The 19,337-nt window shown below is 38.2% G+C and overlaps 1 protein-coding gene across 13 annotated transcripts in view; it reads right to left on the bottom strand.

The window, feature by feature from the left end:
* Positions 1-19,337, bottom strand: part of celf2 (cugbp, Elav-like family member 2) — a 247,607-nt gene that overhangs the window by 133,317 nt on the left and 94,953 nt on the right. For 9 of the 13 annotated variants that reach the window (XM_056455524.1, XM_056455525.1, XM_056455530.1 and 6 more), the window contains exon 1: positions 17,867-18,093. The exons of 1 other annotated variant lie outside the window; for it this stretch is intronic. In XM_056455524.1, coding sequence (XP_056311499.1) covers positions 17,867-17,985 — 119 coding nt within the window. In that variant the 5' untranslated portion in view covers positions 17,986-18,093. Of the gene's footprint in view, positions 1-5,922; positions 6,255-17,866; positions 18,094-19,337 lie in introns of those variants that run through there. 3 more of the 13 variants (XM_056455527.1, XM_056455532.1, XM_056455537.1) reach the window with 3 other exon arrangements.

Genomic DNA, 19,337 nt, shown 5'->3' with positions numbered 1-19,337 from the left:
AAGCCCCCGGAGGAAACCCATGTCAACACGGTGAAAACATGCAAACTCCACACAGAAATGCCAACTGGCCTAACCGGGACTCAAACCAGCGACCTTCTAGCTATGAAGCCACAGTGCTAACACTGAGCCACCATGCCATGCATAATATAGCATTTTTAAATCATTTTTAGTGGATCTGTGTTGATGAGGATTACTTAAAACACGCCTTTACATGAAACAAATGATAAAAAAAATCCACACAGGAACAAAAAAAAAACAAACAAAAAAAAAAAAACAGTTAGTATCATAGCGAAGCACACCTGGTAAACCTTTTAAGAAGACTTTTTAACTGGGATGTCAGCCATTTAAGAAACAAGTTATTGCATTTTGATTAAATATTACCTAGACAAACATATTAACAACATGCACCGATGAATCGTGCACAACAAGACCAAGAACCTGCATTAGGAAAAGTAAATAGGGTCAATCTTGATTGCAGGATGCAAGGTTGGTCGATTGTGTGTGTGTGTGTTTTTGTGAGTGTGTGCCACAGCTCCTAACACTCGTTAATCATCCCTTTATCTTCCAGCGATTTCTGGAATGAAACTGCTCCCTGTAAGAGCTGGAGGCATCTCTATCCTCCCTCTGTCTTTCCTGTCTTCCTTCCCGTGTGTTTTGTGTCTCATGCTCTAGGTTACCAGAACATGTGAGGAACCACTCTAACGGGTCATGGTTCAAAGGTTAGAGATTTCCCAGAGTTTGTGAACATAATTAAAGGGGGGAAAATGACTCGTCTATAGAGAGAGAGACAGATAGAGAGAGCTTTTAAAACTTTTTAAATTAACATTAAAACCTCAGAGAGCAAAGTGTGCAACTATCACAAAAAACAGCAAAACACTATCACCAAACAGAGCCAATTAAATATTAAATAATACCTTGTCTGCTTCACACAACGCACTTCATTCACACGCAATTCAAATGTTAATTCAAGTTAATTCCCTGTGAGATGAACAAATTTAGATTCCATTTTGATCCTGGATTTAACCAAGGCAATATATAATTTCAAAAACTCTATATATTTTCCTATCAACAGCCATTCTGAGTATTCCAAAGTGAAAGAGATAGCAAGAGATAGAGACCTTTAATTAGAGTTTTCAGCACAATGTTTTAAACAAATTAGCACATTAATTCCATATATTTTTCACATAAACTTAAAAAAACTAACTTACAATTCTAAACAACCATCACTTCTTTTGTAAATAATTACATTTATACTAAGAACTTATTCAAATGTTTCCAATTTTCCTGTAAAAGCATGATATGACTAAACGTCACGACTACAAATGCTTTCATGTTAATTTAACTTGTTAGCCAGCACTCATTTATGGGAATTTACACCTACCTAAATTTATATAGTAACAGTTCTTGACCCCAGTCAGCTACAAACACAAATTAGGTATAATTTGGAAAGATACTTTGAGCATCACCGTGGTCCATCTGGAAAGTGTCATGCTCAAAAATAAAAATAAAAAGTTATACATTATGAAGTAACAAGAAAAGAAAATTGTATTGTGTTCAATATTTGTTTCTTATTTTAATAATGATGCTTCAACTGCCTTTTATAAAGTTATGCACTGTTTAACTTAATATGTTTAGGTCAGTTGGATTGATATAAGTTAAGATGAGTAGATTTGTTTCAACTAAAAAAATAAGGCAGCTACACTGTAAAAAATCCTGTTTGCCTTAAAATTTTAAGCTGAATCAGATTAAACTTATGAGTCCATTGAACTTATATTATGGTAAACTGACTTAAACATGGTTTCTACAGGTTTCCTCAAGTCAAATCTTTCTGAGACATTTTAAAGACCATTTTGAGACCATAATGATCTTACACCAAGCTAAACACTAAAGATTTTTTTAATGGCCAAGTTAAAACTTTAAAAAACCATTAAAATCAAATGTTATTGCGAGGAAGATAATTAAACCATATTAATAAGTCAATCAAGTTAATAAATAAACATTTCTTTAAACTTTTATTGAAATATATAGTTAGTGATTAGATGGGTGTTGGTCTGATTGGATAGCTTTACAAGGACATAGAAAAATTAAGACCAGTTTAAAATGATTTAAGACCTACAACACAATATTTCAGTAGATTTAAGACTTACTTTTTAAGGCCTAAAGTTTGGTTTTTGAAATTGAAGACATTTTAAGACTTTTAAGACTCCACAGATACCCTGTTAAAACAGCTTGCCTAACTTATAAAATTAAGTTAGAACATGATTAACTTAGTTTAGTAAGTTACAATGACCTAAAACATGCTGTCAGGACAAATTGATCTTAGAATTTTTTACAGTGTAAGCAAACTCAAAAACTAATTGAGCTGTAATCAAACCTTTGTAAGTTAAAACAAAGTTGGTTGAAACATTTCTCAAAATTGTACATTTTTTGCCAACAATTTCACTTGTCAATTTTACTAAAAAAACAAACAAACATAAACCTCCATTGTTTTATACTGACACTTCAGAGCATAAATAAACCCTTCTTGGCTAAAAGTATGATCCACCGTTACATACAATTCCTTGAACAGCTCAAAAAGTGGCTTGAAAGTATGTATATTAGAGAGAAACTCTAAAATAAAATACAAACTCAATCTCGCCAAACAATGTAAGAGTCTTAGAAACTACAGAGGACAAAAAACCCAACTAAATTATAACTTGCATTAACTCGACACAAATGTCTTCTGTTGTGCTTATTTGTGTAATTTATTGCTAGAAAAAGTCATTCTAAGATGAATACTATAATCACAAGTAGTCAACTGTGAAAAATAAAGTTAGCGATGAGTGTTTATGAGCATGATATACAAAAAAGAAGAAGTAAAACCCAATTATTTTAAAATATTTGCATCATATCTGCAAAATCGCCCCCATCACCAACACTTCCTCCAACACAGCCTCCAGTGGGCTGGAAAACAAGTTCAGTGAACCCCACGCCGGATCTCTGATCAGTCTCTCTCTATCATCCCACACATCCAATAAAAGCTTCTTTGTGTCCTGGAGGACTGCGGGACTGTTTTTCAGATCTAAAATTAAGTTAGCCTGTCAAATGACTTCACTTTACTGCGAAAAAAAAAGAAGCTAGAATCCAGAATCAACAACAAAGTTTCTCAGTTGAAGTGGCTTACGACAGGCAGAAATGTAGACTACGCAGTTGGGGATTTAAAGGACAGGTGTTTTATATTCTTACTCGAGTGCGTGAGTGTGTTTGTGTGTGTGTAATGTTTCTCTGGCAGAGAGGTGAGCGGCTTATCACGTAGTGAAGAGAGAGATTAGCAAGTATTCACTCGCTGGAACACGGGCCAGCTGGATGCTGCCTGTCCACCTTCTTACGTGTATGTGTGTGTATGTGTGTAATAGGAGACTGATAGCAACACCTTGTCACAGAAGTGCTAGTCTATGCTTATGGTGAACCGTCAGCGAATTCACCTACATGTCTTGATGCGAGAAAAGAGGCATATGGGGGCAGCAATAATACAAAGAAATAAACCTGAGAGCTGAAGGCAACAGAAAGGCCCGTACACAAAGAGAAACATTCATGAGGGCACAAAAAAAAAAAAAAAAAACACACAAACTTCTGACAGCAATCACATGGTGTAACTGGAAAAATTGAACTCAAATGAAATAAACAGAGAAGACATGGTGCAAGATGTTGACCAAAAATTTCTGACAAAAACAAACATCTACCCAGTTGCACGAAGTCTATGATTTCTAAATTAGCAGTTCTCAAAATTTTTGACTCGTAAACGAAGTATACTTAAGTAGTTAGTCAATACTTTTCCTAAAATTAATATAAAAACATATTTTTTTTTTAAATTGTGCTTAGACAAGAATGGGTGATGTTGTTCATTGGTTTCTGGACAACTTTGATGAAAGGTTTTGATCCACTTCAAATGTTACCTACTGTATATATAAATATTGAGTAAATAATAGACTAGTAATATGCTAACAAATCTGCGGACATCAGCGGGCACAGATTCCATTGGTATTCATTTGCCACTGATATTGCGTTGTTTAAAAATTATATAAACTTATGAAAATATTGGACTTTTAAAGTTTTTTTTTATGAAAACAAATCAATAAATTAATAAATTATTTTAAAATGGTAAGAAATGTCTTCGGTTATTACAGAATAAAACAAAAAATTACATTTTTCTCAAACACGTAACTATATTGTGAATCCAGAAATATTTTAAAGTTTCAAGTGTTTTTTCTACTCTTTTTTTGTGTGTTTAAAGCGTATTCAGTAAGATTCTGTTCATTTAATTATTTATACAGGTTTTACTTGGTTGAGAACTAGGCTATTGGTCTTTTCAATGCATCAGTTATCATATTTTGTCTACAAAAACCACTTACAAAATGACTCTAAACGCTTATTAAGTGTTTTGTCTGTCTTCAATTCCACACCAAACTCCAAAGCCCATATTTTGGCATCTTTCGAATAGAATTAAATCATTATTTAGTCTCCTCACGGACTAGTTGTAATTTCGCGGGCATTTTAGGGCGTCTCATTTCCCCTCAAAAGTATGGTTACATATAAACAAATGACACGCTGCTAGATACTATATCAACGGTAAACACCCTGCAGACGAGAATAATGAGGAACATGTGTAGCAAAAGGCAGAGAAAGACAGAGAAGGGGGCGAAAATCTCACCACAACACAAGCGCTCATCAAGCGTTAGCAGTTAAAGGCGAGCGGACGTAAGTGGGACAGAGCAGAAGAGCCCGCGCTGCCGCATCAAACTATCCCTCGCGCCCCGCAACACTGCACTTTAAGTGAATTACGTGTCCTGCGCGTGCTCTAATCTCATTTCGGCAACACATGCCACGTAACAAATCAAATTTGAAACAACCCAGATAGAGAGTGAGAGGGGGGAAAGAGGAGGGGAGTCAGTCATTGCGCATTCCGATGGTTTAAAAGCAGAGACGGAGCGGCGCATGTTTTCAACGCTGAGCTCCAGCCATTTCAGTCACATGTCTGTTACTCATGCACGAGCTGACACTGCGCTGCGGGATCATATGCATTTAATATAAAGCACTGCTTCTGCTGTTTAACGCTCTGAAGCATGAACTCATAAATTATGGAGAGGTTTAAAACTATAGGCTGCTAATGCACTTTGAATACATCAGGAAACTCACACATTTTCATTTCTGATCATACTGTATCTGAAAGGAAATACCACAAGATAATTCCATATATATATATATATATATATATATATATATATATATATATATATATATATATATATATATATATATATATATATGTCACCATGCATAAGGAGGTTAATAGCTATGCTGATATAACCTACTATTTATATTTTATACTTCATATTTTATACATTGGTGAAGCTATTGTGAATATGAAGACTAGTGTGAATGTTCATGCACGTGCAACAGACGCGTTTTATAACGTTGTTTCTAATAAAATATGAATGAGTCTCAGACAAACAACTGACATTGTGTTGTGTCAAAGCCACACATGTTCACTTTACCTGGCTATCAAACTAACCAGAGTTATTCAAATCGCATGCACTAATAAACAATTAGCCTTAATGATGCACTGATATCACACCAGCATGGAGTTACATTGGATATTCCGCTACAATTGCGCCCAATGCGCTGCGTAACAAAACTCATGAAAAGCCATGATTCGGACCGTCCGATTACAGGGCACTCAATCCAACGTTGTCTACTTCCCCGACGGGTCTGGGAATGAGCTCAGTTTAAAAAGCAAAAGCACATTAGCACCATCCGTCCCGTTATCTGATCGCTGATAACAGAGCGCGCGGCGCAAACACGTTACCGCGTGCCCTATTTGTCAACATACAAGATGACAGAAGAGAGCTGAGGAAGCAAAGAGATAAACAGCTAAACGCTTACATCCTCTCCCCGGCGCTGAGCAATCGTCCCTCCACCATCATCTCGGGCAAAAAATCCAGATTGTAAGACGAAGTCATGTTCAGGCTGACCGCGTTGTGCGCCGCTGACTGGATAAAAACGCCCGCCTTCCGAGCGAGCCTGCCTGCCGAGTTTGGGCGCGCGAGACGGAGAGGGACAGGTGCACTGACTGGGCACACACACACATACACACACTCACTGCGCTTGTCACATTCTTTTCCTCACACCCATTAGAGTGATTTTCCTCAACAATCCCTTGAAAAAGCCCTTCTTCTCAGACAACTAGGGCTCCGGAGCGTCAAGCACCGGGAAGGGAGAGGCGTGGCTGCTCGCGCTGCTGCAGCGAGTTTTTAACCAATGCATCTCTGAGCCATATCAACCGGTCGACTGTGCATGAATGAAATGCCAGTAAGTCATTCTCTTCTTTCAGGAAACGCACACAAAAATAGATCTTTTGAAGAATGTTCATGCAGCACTTATCCCTGCAATGGCAGTGGATGAGAACTGGAGTTTTAAAAAGATCAAAAAGTGGTTCAGTAATTTATAGCACATACTATAATGTTTTTGAACGATACTATAGTAAAGTCTAATATATCACAGTATTAACAATTTTGTTGAATAAATAAATGCTACCACATACTTTTGTATTAACTAGTGAACTGATAAACTAATAAATACTGCATCCTTTAGTTTTTACTACAGTGAACTGAGGTGTAGTGTAGTATAATGCATTTGTTGTAAACTTAGTACTGGATACGTTTGTTTGTTTGTTTGTTTACTATAGTTGTTATGACAACAACTTTGGAAATACCACAACCGATTATTTAACATATAATACAAAACAATATGACTAAAAGTAATGTTTATATGTTACTCATTTGAAGATATAAATCAAGTTAATCAGGTTATTTTTACAAAATGTACAAAAATGTATAAAAAATTTAATTGATTCGTGCAAGTTGAGATGACTAGACACTTTATTCAGCTAAAAAAAATGGATGCAAGCTTCCCCCCCCCCCCCCCCCCATACTTTACAATAAATTATCATAGTTTATTTATTTATTTTTCTATTTATTGTTTAATTTATTACTTTGCAACTGCTAAACAGTATTTTCTATATCAGGGGTGCCCAAACCTTTTCTTTTGAAGGGCCAAAAACAGTAAAAACAAAACAAACTCAGCAATAAGACAAAATAAAAAGCTTACGTCAATTTAGAAATGACAATCTTTGTGTTAAAGGCATTTCCCCCAACCTTCTCCATCATATGTAACTCACCTTCCTCTCAGATGGGATGGTGGGCCAAATCAAAGGCTACAATGGTCCAACTTTGGTTCGTGGGCCCTACTTTGGGCATCTCTGTTCTATATAATATAGATGTGTGACTCTGATGTAACTCACCCTGAAATGTGTGTGTGTATATATATATATATATATATATATATATATATATATATATATATATATATATATATATATATATATATATATATATATATAATGCACATTTCTTGTCACATCTTAATTTAAATTTTATATGCTTCTCAATTGACATTTTTTGTGACTCCTCGATAATAATGTACATCTACAGTAAATATAAGGGATTTTTCATTTCCAGAACTTAAAAAATGTAATAACTGAATAATGTTTACATACATAAAACTCATATTTATTAATATTAATGAAGTTTAGACTTGGTCAAATGTGCTTGAGGGAAACATATATAATGAGAATATTGGCTTGCATAATAATTATGCATACACTACTTTTTTGTGAGTACAAAGACATACTAATTTTGCCATATGTGCTTTTCTTGCCTATTATATAGTCGGGAAGTAAGTGATTTTGGAAGCAGCCCATATGAATGTCCTGAAAATACTGCCCTTAACAATAGCTCTAAAATAGCTACATTATCTCTAGGCCCATTCACTTTCATTGTAGCCAGGACAAAATAACTCTAACTGAGCAAAATGTCTTTGTTTTGTGTTCCACAGAGGGAAGAAAGAACGAAAAATAAAGCATTCTAGCTTCTAGGAACAACCCTGCATTTTCCCCATCACGTCTTCAGTATAAAAAGCAGCCCTGCATTGTTCAAAATATCGGTTATTACAGAGATAAATATGCTATAATGAGCTGCAGCCTGAACCAAAATCAGGTTGAGAGATGATAAAGCAACCTTTAGGTATTGTAGATTTATTGCATCAGTGTATTTACCGCATCGAACGCCGAATGCGATATGAGGCGCATCCCAGTTTTCCTGTGCTCATCCGTTCATGCGTATGAAAGAGCGCGCTTTCTTTTTGTTTTCCCCTCGTGTGCCCCCAGGGGAAGGGGGTCTCGAGCTGCGCTTCTACTGAGCACGTGCAGGAACTAGGTCATGGGAAACACTCATGCTTAATGCCTATATACACACACAAATGATGGGGAAGAAGAGGATGTTGTGCCTCACATTCTGCAGCCTGACTCTATAAAATATACAGTAAATAAGAAAAAAGATCTGGAGATATGCTGCTTGAATTAGGAACCATAAAAAAGCAAATCCTTGCAGTTTATGCTTTTAAATTGTCCATGGTAATTAGACAACAACATATTCAGCCAAAAGCTTCTAAACAAAACAAAAAAAGTCCATAATGGGCCATGCTTGTCCTTAAAGACTGTGCGCAATGAAGGATTTGAGCTGTCATTAAAAAGCAGTTGCATGGAATTAAAGTGCGATAACCAGCAACAAATAGCTAAATTAAAGCCGCAGAAAAGAGTTTCAGGAAACTGCGGTAAACAAAACACGTTTTATGGTCTGTTATGACCTGTAGCCAGCAATGTGCTTGGATTTGCATGCATTCAAGGGAGGTGTTTGTGCATGCAAGGATGCACAATCAATATTTCCTTCTACTGTAACATTCATGAGAAAAACAGAAGACGAAACTAACCCCAGAGCCAGATCCTTAGAGACGGTTTAGATATAGACCGAGAGTTCTGTAATGATTTTACACAAATTATTATAATGCGCAAACTGAGCCGGTGGGGTTAACTTTCCCTCGAAGAAACAAAGTTGTAAACACCGCCTTCAGCTTGGACAGTTCAGCAGAGGTGACTCATAAGATACCAAATAAATACAGTAGATAATATATAACAATTCTGACGTATTATATAATCAATATATGTAGGCCGGAACTTACAAACACACTGCCCACGAGCCTAAAATATAAGAAAACGCTCGAGATGAAAATCACTTTTAGGACAAAAAGAAAAAAAGGAAATGCATTGTGACTTGTGGACAGCTTTACAAAACATCCCGCCTTTCTCGCACAAAGCGATATCTACTACCTTGAGCAAATATACCATTACATAATGGATTGTGCAATAAAGAAGCAATTTACGAATGCTCGGCATTGCTGTTACGCATGTTATGGAGATGATGAATTCACCAAATGGGCTTCTATTTGGAGAAAAAAAAAAGAATTCAGCAGTAAACCCAAAGAGAGCCAGGCTTGGATGAAAGAAATAGGGGTGAGCGCTCGGGGAAGACTGCGAACACAATGTTAACCAAGAATCTTATTTGCTTGCATACTGTATGATGTGAAATAGACATTTCTAAAGAATAGTTTGGGCTCTAAAAGTACATTTGCATACATCTTTTTATACAAAACATTTCATTTTTAAGCTTTTTAACAGGATTGGTTCACCCAAAAATAGAAAATGTGGTTATTACAGTAATTACTCATCCTCATGTTCAATCCTGTGAGGCAAACTGAGGTGTTTTAGAAGACATCCCAGCCTGATCTCACGAGAATTCTTAAGTATTTTACATTTTGTCAGTTCAGTGGCTAATTCAGTTCGAAAATGTACGATTTTAAAAAGGAGGCGTGACACCCAACCCGCCCCTACACTCAACTGACGTTGGGTGATGAGCAAATCTTACTAAATTGTACGAATGGCATTGTACGAATTCATATGAATTAACAACTAAATCAAAAAGTTACAAATTGCCGTGAGATTGCGTTGGACATCCAATAGCTCTTTGTCCATAAACAACAACAGCCATGAGACATTCAAAGTTAAGAAAAGGAATGAAAAATATTGTTAAAACATTCTATGTGACTTCGGTAGTTGAACTGTAATCATACAAAACTTCAAGAACTAATTTAAAACTGTAAAAACGACTTGTTCGATTATGTCTTCCGCATCAGATCAGCATGTGCATTTACTACGGGCAATATGACTCTTGCATTTGCACTGCTAACTCTATTGACAATTCAACATACTGATAAATGCGCACCCTGACTTGATATGGGAGAAAATATACAAACATAATCATATTTACAGTTGTCTCCCCTCTATAAAAAGTGTTCTTGGATCTTTGTATGATTACAGTTGGACCACTGAAGTCACATGGAATGTTTTGGAAATGTTTTTGGTTCCTTTTCAAGTCTTCTAGTCTCAGGACCATTGCTGTTAATGGAGGGCATGAGAGCTCTTGGATTTCATGTAAAATATCTAAATTTGTGTTCTGAAGAAGAACAAAGGTTTTAGGGTGTTGTAGCGACATGAGAGTGAATAATTATTAAGATAATTTTCAGTTAAGGTTTAACTAAACTTTTAAGTGCTTTGCTTTGCTTTTCAAATATACTCAAGCCCAGCAACTCAAAGTTTGTAAACCTGAACTGACTTGAGCATTAAATGTAAACCAAACTTACTTTGTTTAAAAGTTTTAAAGAGCTAAAACTCATCATTGATGAGGAAATGCACTGTTTTTTCATTCCAGAACTTGATTTGAGTCCGACACTCTTTATTTCTAAAGGGCCAACAGGGATAGAAATGATTTCTCAAGACAGCTGTTTTACTGATATCTGGGAGGTAGTAGGGACAATTTGCGTGCGGTATAATCGGCCGCTCAAGCAGTTCAGGACAAGAACTCAAGCCACAGACCTTCGTGTCGCCCCCTGAACATCCTTCAATCTTTCTGCTTTCCTCTTCTCTGTCCTTCTCTCGGGGTTAAGAAGTCTGATGAAAGCACTTAAGGGCTGATATAATTCTCTCTCACAGAAGATAATGGAATTTAGCCACAAGACGTCTTTCATATGAGTTCCCCTCATCTCTCATCTCCTCTATCTCTCTCTCAACACTCTTAGGTCAAAGGTTCCCTTGTTCTTCCTCCTGCAGTTGTTATTGTTACCCTTTTACCTCTTCCTGTACCTATCTTGTCATTTTTTGTCTTTCCTTCACCTTCTCCTTAGAGATTTAACTGGATTTTTTTGCCACTGACCTGCTGAATGCATTACTCTTTCCCTTTATTAATAAGAAGAGATATAGAGATAGATATATAGCGAGAAAGAGCAGTGTTTAGATATACAGAGAAAGGCCAAAGCAAACACATACACACACAACAAACCCTTCATTTTATTCACCAAACTACACACAGCGCTCAGACAATTTTGAATCATCAGTCACCATACCTTCATATTACATATCTGCAGGTTTGAAAGTGATTCATATCATGATAACCTCCAGCAAATAGTTTATTATTTTAGCATAAAGGCTCTGGGCTGAGCTTCTTGCATCCTAGTTATGCCTCATTTTGTTGGGGTCCTTGTTCTTTGTGTTCTCCTCCTCTCTCTCTCTCTTTCTCACACCTTCTCTCTCTCTGTACGCCTCTCCCCCTTGGGTCTGGACCCAGCTGGCCTATAACACATATTGATTGACCACGTAGGAGGAGAGCAAGGAGACAAGAGAAAGAGAGAGAGAGAGAGAGAGAGAGAGAAAGCAAGGCCCGGCAGGCTGCAATGCACAGAGACAAAAATAGTACACCAAGAGTTCAGAGAGAGAGAGAGAGAAAGAAAAAGCGATGGGGGCAGGGAAGGTAGATTTGTGAGGATAAGACGGAGAATGCGTTAAAGATGGCAGATATGGGGCGGGAAAAAAGACGGCACGTATTAAGGGTGGTCTTATAAAAAATTGAGGAAGCGTAGTGGCTGCAAAGGGAGGTGTTGGCGAGCCCCCTTGGGAAACTCCAAATGACAAATGTAGTCCTTGTCCTTTGCTGGTCTCAATGGTATCTTTGTAGGGCGGAGATTTTGAAAGGAAGCCTGCCGTAACTTCCAAAACTGCAGACATCGCTTATAGCACAAAAGATTCAAAATATGCCTTAATCTATAGGTGCTTATACATGAAATCCTATGCATTTTCCAATAAAGATGGCAAAACTTTAAAAACACCTAATACATTTCATGCAAATTGTCATTATTGACTTGTAAAAGCAATATAAATTGGATTAGGGAATGTTTGTTTCTCAGTTGTTTAAAGTAGCTGATGCATTTTTCTCAAATATGAAAAACCATTAACGTTTTAAAGTCACTCAACAGACATTTAATTGCTATTTAATTGCTATTTAATTTTGTGCTAAACAGACATTTTTGGCTAAAACAAGGCTAGATTTGGGCTGTCAGTGAAGATATACGTCTAACGATAGTACAAGAATAGACTAGTTTTCAAATAGACATACTTCACATTTGTTCTATTCCAATGTTTTTGATTAGTAGCCTATTTTTGGACAATCATTTTATACTATTAGACTTTCAATGGCCAAATTTAGCCTTGATTTAGTCAAGAGGTCCATGTTTAGGTATATATTAGACATCTATTAGCATTCTTCTAAACACACACACCTACAAAATGCTTGCTGGGGTGGAGCAACAACAAAATTGCATAAATTAATTTTCATAAACTTCAGTCATTTTTAGCTAAATGGAAATTCAGCACCTCATGATTTAATAGTGTCCCTAAGCATGCAGGAAGCTTACAGTTGAGTCAGAATTATTAGCCGCCCTTTGGATTTTTTTTCTTTTTTAAATATTTCCTAAATGATGTTTAACAGAGCAAGGAAATTTGCACATATTTTTGATTATATTCTGATAATATACCGATAATTTTTTTTTCTGGAGAAAGTCTTATTTGTTTTATTTCGGCTACAATAAAAGCAGTTTTTAATTTTTTAAAAAACATTTTAAGGTCAAAATTATTAGCCCCATTTAAGCTAATTTTTTTTTCGATAGTCTTCAGAACACACCATAGCTATACAATGACTTGCCTAATTACCCTAACGTGTCTAGTTAACCTAATTAACCTAGTTAAGAATTTAAATGTCACTTTAAGCTGTGTAGAAGTGTCTTGAAAAATATCTAGTAAAATATTATTTACTGTCATCATGGCAAAAATAAAAGAAATCAGTTATTAGAGATGAGTTATTAAAACTATTATGTTTAGAAATGTGTTAAAAAAATCTTCTCTCCTTTAAACAGAAATTGGGGAAAAAAATAAACAGGGGGCTAATAATTCAGGGGGGCTAATAATTCTGACTTCAACTGTAGGTTGGTTGCTGCTTGTAAATGCAAATTTCTAATCAGCCAATCACATGGCAGCAACTTAATACATTTAGGCATGCAAACATGGTCAAGATGATTTGCTGCAGTTTAAACCGAGCATCAGAATGGGGAAGAAAGTTTATTTAAGTGACTTTGAATGCGGCATGGTTGTTGGTGCCAGACAGGCTGGTCTGAGTATTTCAGAAACTGCTGATCTACTTGGATTTTTATGCACAACCATCTTTAGGGTTTACAGAGAATGGTCCAAAAAAGAGGAAATATCTAGTGAGCGGCTGTTCTGTGGGTGCAAATGCCTTGTTGATGCCAGAGGTCAGAAGAGAATGGCCAGGCTGGTTCCAGCTGGTAGAAAGGCAACAGTATCTCAAATAACCACTTGTTACAACCGAGGTATGCAGAAGAGTAACTCTGAACGCACAACACATCCAGCCTTGAGGTGGATGGGCTACAGCAGCTGAAGACCACACCGGGTGAGGGGAATATTTACTTGGCACACTTTGGACACATTAGTACCAATTGAGCATCATGTCAACGCCATAGCCTACTTGGGTTTTGTTGCTGACCATCTCCATCCCTTTATGACCACAGTGTACCCATCTTCTGATGGCTACTTCTAGCAAGATAACGCCCCATGTCATAAAGCGAGAATCATCTCAGACTGGTTTCTTGAACATGACAATGAGTTCACAGTACTCAAATGGCCTCCACAGTCACCAGGGCTCAATCCAATAGAGCACCTTTGGGACGTGGTGGAACAGGAGATTCGTATCATGAATGTGAAGCCAACAAATCTGCAGCAACTACATAATACTGTCATGTCAATATGGAGCAAAATCTCTGAGGAATATTTCCAGTACCTTGTTGAATCTATGCCACAAAGGATTAAGGCAGTTCTGAAGGCAAAAGAGGGTCCAACCCGTTACTAGTAAGGTGTACCTAATAAAGTGGCCGGTGAGTGTATGTCAGTTGATATAATGCAGCCACGTTTGTAGTGCTTGATATCGGTAAACAACTAAAGTTGCTCCCACATGTAAATAATATATTACAGTCTTTCTAACTGACAAAAAATTCAAAAAAATACAGCAAAATCTCTACCTTCTGATGCATTTAGATTGTTGCACACTGTTGCCAGCCCTAACATATAGCCGTGTGCATGCAGACGGACAGACGGGCTGTCAGCGGTCTGTCAGAGGAGTCTGTTTGGGCTCATGAATATTTGATTAACTCATGGATTATGTAAAGCAGTGAGTGTGCTCATTTGGGTGAGAGCACACACAGTATACACATTCTCTCAGTTATGGTCCGTTGGATATTAGAGATCCCAGATAAGCACACACAGACACGTGTGCACTGATGATCTAATGAATGTCATCTCAGATAAACCTTAATTCATTCATTTTCAGTGAAGAACACTATGAGAACTGTGTGGAGCTCTGAGAATATGCATATGTAAAATCTTTGGATCCGGTTGGAGCTTTGAAAATTGGTGCATTGAAATATTTGGACTTTAGCAGTTAGACTGCATGCCATATGGCTACTTTGAGGTCATCAGAAGAGTGCATTGGTACAAGTGTTGACTTTCATGAGTCCACTAACTATTTGAACTGTCAACATGTTTGTAACTATCTATCTGAATAATAACACACGTGGTTTAAAGCCACTTTTGACGGTAACTCTATCACCCCCTTGAGGATTGTGGTTTGCTAGAGAGTGCATATGTTTAAGCCGGTCACTGTAATCTGGGATCACTAGCCTGTATAATCTACTACATTAACTCGACGCCTGTTGTTTATATTATCACCATGCCAACCAGTTGTAATGCTATTATGACATCACAGGACATCATATCAGCATATTGCATTGCACAGCAGCCTACACTCCCCCTGCTTCTGTTCCGTCATATTGATCTACAACAAAATCTGGGACCTAAATCATAAATCACCCAGCATTCATATTAAAGTCCCATTTCTGCCTCTCGCTATCCCAGAACGCCAGTCTCAGAGTGATTCCTGCCCAGTGCAGTGAACCTTACTGGTTTAATTGAACAGGTCTTGGGTAGCGAAATTGGAGTTTAAATAAATTTGCCATTTCTCACCAAGTCCTACATTCATTAAGGAGGCTTTTTCTCCTTTCTTTTTTTCTCAACCCACCCCCCCATTCCTTTGTTTCAACATCCCTCCCCCTTTCCCCTCATTAAAGCGGGACCCTGAGAGTGCTGGTCACTGCTTCTCATTTATTTTCATTTGAAACTCGCGCAGCTCCACTGAGCCACAGCTCGACGGTGGGCACCTAGGGACAGGTCATTCTCTCATAGCACAAAAAAAAAAAAAAAATCACCCATTTCTTCAACACACTTGCAAACATATCTCAGAATTCACATTGACAGAAGCTCTTCACCACAGTCACACACAGACACAACCGCCATCGCCTTGTTTTACCGCAATGAAAGGTTTTCCAAGCCACTAATTGCAGAGTGCAGACTCCAATGTTTGTAGCAGAAAGTCGGCAGTGCTGTATGAGTGGTTTTAGGAAGAAAGTGTAAGCTTTTATGATACCCCGTGAAGCGCAAACTGACCCGGTGTCATCCATGATTGCTTAACCCTTCAACTTCTGCATTCAGCCTTTAAAAAGGCATTTAAATAGCTCTGTCAGCTAAAGCTATCAAAAGAACACTCCTACAGGCTGCGCTTGATAATCTAGCTTCCTACCTACACAACATTTCTGCCTATTATAAATGAACATTTGAAGATGCCTATGGTGACTAAAATGCTGTCGAAGCAGGCAGCCCATCAGGTTTTTGTCCAAAAATGATGTCTAGGCAAGAAGTTTATCAGTTTTTTTCTGAGAAATTATGTCTAGGTAGGCAGTTCTCTAGGTTTAAAACAGTAATGTTCAATTTGATGGATCGGTAGGCAGCCCACGTAAGTAGCACCACAAAAGATATTTAAGAGATCTTCATTATCAATAATATTACCATCAATTGTAAATAAAGTAACTGCATTTCTAGATATCATTAAAGGACACTCAGCACCAGACAGACTGAAGCATAAATCGATGGGGCTCCTCAACAAATGAAGAATTGCATCAGTTGCCAGGGGCACATGCAATAGATTTATTTACAGTCGTTGCTTGTGTTGTTTTCCCTTGTATGTAGCTCTTCCTGTAGCACCCATAAATCATTTTCGTGTTCAATAACGATAACTGTTATCAAGGCCATAGATTCAGCTCTATCTGTGTTGGGATTTGATTGCTAACATATTGTTAGATTCCTCTAATGAGCATGACTATACACACACTTGGACATCACATGTACTGCACACTTCCATTTGACATTTCTCTATTGGAGGAGGCTGAGTTACGGCCAAGGTGTGCGTGTGTGTAAGTGTATGTGTGTGTTACACCAGAAGACCTGACCGCGGTCATTGGAGAGATTCATGTTCCTCTGGGGCTATTTTAAAAGCCATTGAGCACAAGCACAATGAATGAGTAAAAGGCCATAAATCTACTCTTTAAACCAACATGGACGCCTCTCTGGCCCAACTAATGCCCTCACACCCCATTACACTCCGCACATTAAATGCCTGCGTTATTAACCGCCTGTAACCCCGGGATAAAAACCAACCCGACACGGCCTGATTAGCACCCTTCTCCACTTTAAAAAAAATGTCTAGAGACAGAGAGAAGAGAGAGGTAGAAAACAAGCCACAAAGTGAGTGGCAGCCTCATTGTCGGGGGGTCCCATTGTTGAGAATGCTTTCAGCGCTACCCTCCCTCCATCTCTCCATCCCTCTCCAGACCCCTCCACCCCTCCAAATCCAAACGTCAGAGAGGCGTGCAAACAAAAGCAGACATCTTTCTAGCGGCGGGACGGGGCTTAACCCCTCCAGCTTGTCCCTCTCTTTGTTTAATGCGATTATTACATCCAAACAAACTCCGAATTTACATCTTCGCAAGTGTGTTTACACACTTAAATGTAGGCAAATTTACTCGCTCACTTCATGGGACACATTAATACAGATTATGATGGATTGTAAGGCAACTGCAATAAGTAAGACCAGCGATTTGCATGAACAGTTTTATTATCAAGAATGAATCTCTTTCCCTTGTGCGCACACACACACACACACACACACACACACACACACACATGCATTATCGTGTGCATGCACGCTCATCTTCAAACACTTCTCTATAGCAGTATCAACTCTTCAGCCTTCCGAGAGGCTAAAATTGAACAGCGGGGAAGAGAAACTAGAGAAGGAAACATTGCAAGCTGCACATTTTAATGGTCGGCAAGACAAGTGCAGGTGGTACGGCACAGGCAGGGTCCTACAATTTGACAAAACCACAACTGCATACACACACAGCACAAACGGCCTACAAACAGCATGTCAATGAACCGCGCCAACAAATCCGCAGGGCTTCCATCAACCAAACATTCCTGTAACGACTCGTCGCATGCCTGCAGCTATGAGCGACAAACCTTTCAGAGCTAGTGTGCGTGTGTGTGTGTGCATGCATGTCTTTGTGTGCTGTCCAGGGACAGCTTTACCTCAGCAGCAGTTCCTCTGTGCTCCTCATGGAGACAGCGCTGTTCGCGGTGGATGGGTATCGCATGCTGTCCACACACACACTCGGCACAAAGCCCAGCTCAGACGAGTGCTCCAACATCGCCGTTACTCCGAACGCAAGCACACACTACACACGCACACAATCCTTGTGCTTTCAGTTGTGGTGGGTGTACGCTGGCCCTTTCTCTAGCGTCTGAATCCTCTCTCTCTCTCTGTCTCTCTCTCGCAGTAACACTCCCACCCATCCACCCCTCACCGGCTCCCTCCTCCTTCCCCTTGTCCCTCCCTCCTCCTGTCTGATTCACTGGGCTGTGATAACCCTTTCTGACAGCTCATGTTGTTTTTGGGCCAGAGCTAGTGCTGTTAGCCTGGTGCTGGCTAGCATCGGGAAGCCTGCTGTTGTCCAGGATGCCCAACACCCCAGAGGACAGCTCATATCTCCATATATCCATACGAGAATAACAAATGAAGAAGCACAGTTTGAACACCTTCAAGTAGTAGCCTGGACTCTATGGCTGTTAATACAACTTTGTTCTGGAGAAAACGCATCTTTGTCCTATTTTGTATTTGTCAACATCAAAAGATTTGGTAACACTTTATTTTGATGGCTGATTTGAGTATTAGTAGACTGCCTGCTTAATATCTGTTGATACTGCTCCTTCAACAGACATTTAACTGACTATAAGAAACTCTGCAAGTAAATGTCAACTTACACTCACCCTAACTCCAACCAAACAGTCAACTTACAATCTAATGAGAATTAGTTGGCATGTAGATGCAATGTAACTTAAATTCAACAAACGGACCATCAAAATAGGGTGTGACCAACGATTTGAAAGTGTGAGAAATGGGATATCTATGCATCTCCAAACAGACTAAAACAATTATTATTATTTTTGCTAATTAAATGCTGATGAATTGAAAGATCGGGGAAACAACCAAGTTGGACAAACCAAGTAGTTTGATAAAGGGGGTCATGAACTGCCCTTGTTACTACTGTGATTTAGGTTTTAAAAGCAGTATTATATATAGACAACTATATGTGATAGTTGTGTGGTGTGACATTACCGATGTAATCAATATAGTCAGCCACTTGTAGGGACAGTTTATGCAACGTATTTAGCTTCATGCGAACTTTATGCATTATGGCTATTTGTTTACACAACAACATTGCCACCATTATCATTTTTCATCTAAACCAGAGATGCCCAATGTAGGGCACGCGGGCCAAAGTTGGTCCAGTGTAACCTTTGATGTGGCCCATCATCCCACCTGATAAGAGAGTAAGAATTAAATGCCTTTAAAGGAGATCGTAATTTCTTTTTTGACGTTATTTTTTTGTTTGTTTTGTTGGAGAGCTACAAAAAACATGTTTCAATTAAATGTTGTAAATGTTTTTAAAATGTAAATACTGTCAACGAATAGATGACCATGCAGAAGACATTGAGCAAA

The sequence above is a fragment of the Danio aesculapii genome, chromosome 4, assembly GCF_903798145.1.
Source record: "Danio aesculapii chromosome 4, fDanAes4.1, whole genome shotgun sequence".
Classification (NCBI taxonomy): domain Eukaryota; kingdom Metazoa; phylum Chordata; class Actinopteri; order Cypriniformes; family Danionidae; genus Danio; species Danio aesculapii.
This window is presented reverse-complemented; position numbering and strand designations above follow the sequence as displayed.